Source organism: Pterocles gutturalis, unplaced genomic scaffold (assembly GCF_000699245.1).
Source record: "Pterocles gutturalis isolate BGI_N339 unplaced genomic scaffold, ASM69924v1 scaffold18698, whole genome shotgun sequence".
Taxonomy (NCBI): domain Eukaryota; kingdom Metazoa; phylum Chordata; class Aves; order Pterocliformes; family Pteroclidae; genus Pterocles; species Pterocles gutturalis.
This window is the reverse complement of record NW_010126006.1, coordinates 1-2552: the sequence shown is the minus strand read 5'-3', so window position 1 is coordinate 2552 and position 2552 is coordinate 1. Positions and strand designations below refer to the sequence as shown.

General features: G+C 53.1%; 1 protein-coding gene across 1 annotated transcript in view; it reads left to right on the top strand.

Annotated features, from left to right (window-relative positions):
* RRBP1 (ribosome binding protein 1) overlaps window positions 1–1297 on the top strand; it is a gene marked incomplete at its 5' end in the record, with an annotated part of 13380 nt that extends 12083 nt beyond the window's left edge. The window contains 2 exons of the mRNA XM_010078817.1: window positions 697–840; window positions 1102–1297. Coding sequence (XP_010077119.1) covers window positions 697–840; window positions 1102–1140 — 183 coding nt within the window. The remainder of the gene's footprint in view (window positions 1–696; window positions 841–1101) is intronic.
* Window positions 1298–2552: the final 1255 nt, after the last annotated feature.

Below are 2552 nucleotides of genomic sequence, written 5' to 3'. Positions count from 1 at the left end.
GAGCCTGTAGCGTTGCAGGGGGTTGTTGTGACCAAAGTGCAGGACCCGGCACTTGGCTTTATTGAACCTCATACAACTGGCCTCAGCCCATGGGTCCAGCCTGTCCAGATCCCTCTGCAAAGCCTCCCTGCCCTCAAGGAGATCAACACACCCGCTCAGTTTGGTGTCATCAGCAAACTGACTGAGGGAGCCCTCCATCCCCTCATCCAGGTCATGGATAAGGATGTTAAACATCCTGCCCTGCTCCCTTGTGCTGGGCACTCGGCCAAGGCAGCAAAAGCCACGTACGAGCAGGACTAAGGGCGTGATCTGTCGTTCTTGGGGATGGTGGGGTCAGGGGGATGGTTCCCCTGCAGGCAGCTCCCTGCCCAGCTCCGGCGTGGCAAAGGGACAGCAGGGTGCAGATCACAGCCGCCTCATCCGCGTTGGGCAGGATGAGGGTGATGCTCTGAGCAAATGCTCTCACGGGCTGCGCTTTTCGCCTGTTGCTCGCGTGGGGTTGTCTCAGCCCATGGGGAGTCAGAGGGGGTGATGCCTGGCCCCTCCGGCAGGGAGGGAGCGGGGTGCTCCTCTGGCTTGGGGCCACGGAGGCAGCTGGGTGCAGACCCCAGGTGCCCCGAGGTGTTTTGGATGGGGGAAGGTCACCAGACGGTACAGGGAGGCTCAGGAAGGTGCCTTCTTTTGCCTCCCATGTAGGAAAGACTTGAAAAAGAAAAAAAATTAACAAAGGACCTGGGCCAGGCAGCAACCAAACTCCAGGAGCTACTGAAGGTTACCCAGGACCAACTGGCCAAAGAGAGAGAAACAGTGAGGAAGTTGAAAGAACAGCTTCAGGAAACGGTACTTGTGGTGGCCGTGGTCATCCCTCCCCTCGACACCAGTGAGGCTGGGGGAAAGCCAGCGTCAGATGGTGGTTTAAAACCAGAGGCAAGGTGGCACCTGCTGCCCAAAAGCATGGGGGTGGCTTTTGGGAAGCCCTAGGACCACACGGGATGGTGGTGGTGGTTCAACGGCAGGAGCCAGCCCCTCTGTGAAATGCTTTGATGCTGGAGCTGCCGTGAGAACAAGGTCGAGTAACCCACCTCTGTTTTCCTTTTCCAGGGGGAAGAGGACAGTTCAAAGGAAGGGACTTCAGTTTGACGAGTCTGTGACCTAGACCTTCCTGTTCGACTTACCAAAATGCCTTACACATTCCTAAAAATAAAGATATATGCTGAATTTACTGTAGATAAAAGATACAAGCCATTAGTGACCCAAAACCTAGTTTTGAAACTTTAAAAAAAAAAAAAAACCCCGACCAGTAAACACTGCAGGTGAACGTTTGTAAGCAAATCCTCAAACTGTTTTGTACAACGGTTCCTTCCCCGGGGAGCCGCTCCGGTGGGTGCCAGGGCTTCACCCTCCTTGCCACAGCAGACCCCATGAATGTGTGAAAAGGGAAGACTGTGTCTGTACATCAACCGGTGCAATTGTTATTATATATTTTTTCTTTTTTTTTTTTTTTCCTTTTTTTTTGGCGTGAAAGAAGTGTGAAAGTAAGACCCACCATGGAAGGAAGCCTCTCTTTGATGGGCAGCTCTTGGCACGTATCCTTTTGTGTATATCTGGGTGTCGATGCAATTAAAATGACATAGTGACAAGAGCCTGTCCTTGCTTTGTTTTTCTCGTCTCTGGGGTCACTGAAGAAGGACCCTGCTTGGCCAGGACCAGGGCCTTTTATTCCCCCCCTTGCTCGCTGTGCTGCAAAAGCCATCCCCTCTGGTTTTTTTTCTCCAATATAAGCAAACAGAAACTTTTCCTCCCTGCCACGTGGGCTGTCACACCGGCAGTGGCCGGGCGGGACACGCATCGTGGTGGGGTGGCTGCCCCCTTGCTGCTGGGTCAGTCCGAGCGTGGGGACAGGGCACGGTGGGTTGACCACCCCAGCCTCCCAGGGAGTGTCCCCCCCACTTGCTTAAACCTCAGTGGTCCCGTCATTGTGTCCCTGCGAGCGCAGTGTAGTGGTGGTCCTCGGTCACTGCCAGGCTCGCCAGCGCTCTGCTCTCTCTTTCTTGTAGCTTTGTTTTGGTTTTTTTTTGTTTGGATTTTTTTTTGTCATTTATTTTTTCCTTCTTTTTTTCTTTCTTTTTTCATTTCTTCTATTATCTTTTTTCTTTTTTTTATCTTTTTTTCTTTTCTTTTTCCTCTTATTCTCTTTTTCTTCTTTTTAATCTGGTTTCTTGGGAAATGGCAGAGGCCACATGATGCTTGGTGCCTGTCCCCGCAATCAAGCTGCTGAGCCTGGCGCTGACATCAGCAGGATTTGGGAGAGGGGGAAGAGGCCCTGAAGCCCTCGGTCCCTCCGGGGTGTGCGAAGACCCAAGTCCAGGAGGGGGGGGCCAAGGGACAGACCTGCCTCCATTTTGTTCCGGGGGAAGGCAGCATGCACTCAACCTCTGTATTAGACACCAGAGACTCCCCGCAGGCTTGGGCTGTGATGGAGCAGGGGTGTGCAACTCAAGCTCTGGGCTGAGGGAGCGGGGGCAGGGTGTGTCTTGCTGAATTCTGGCTGA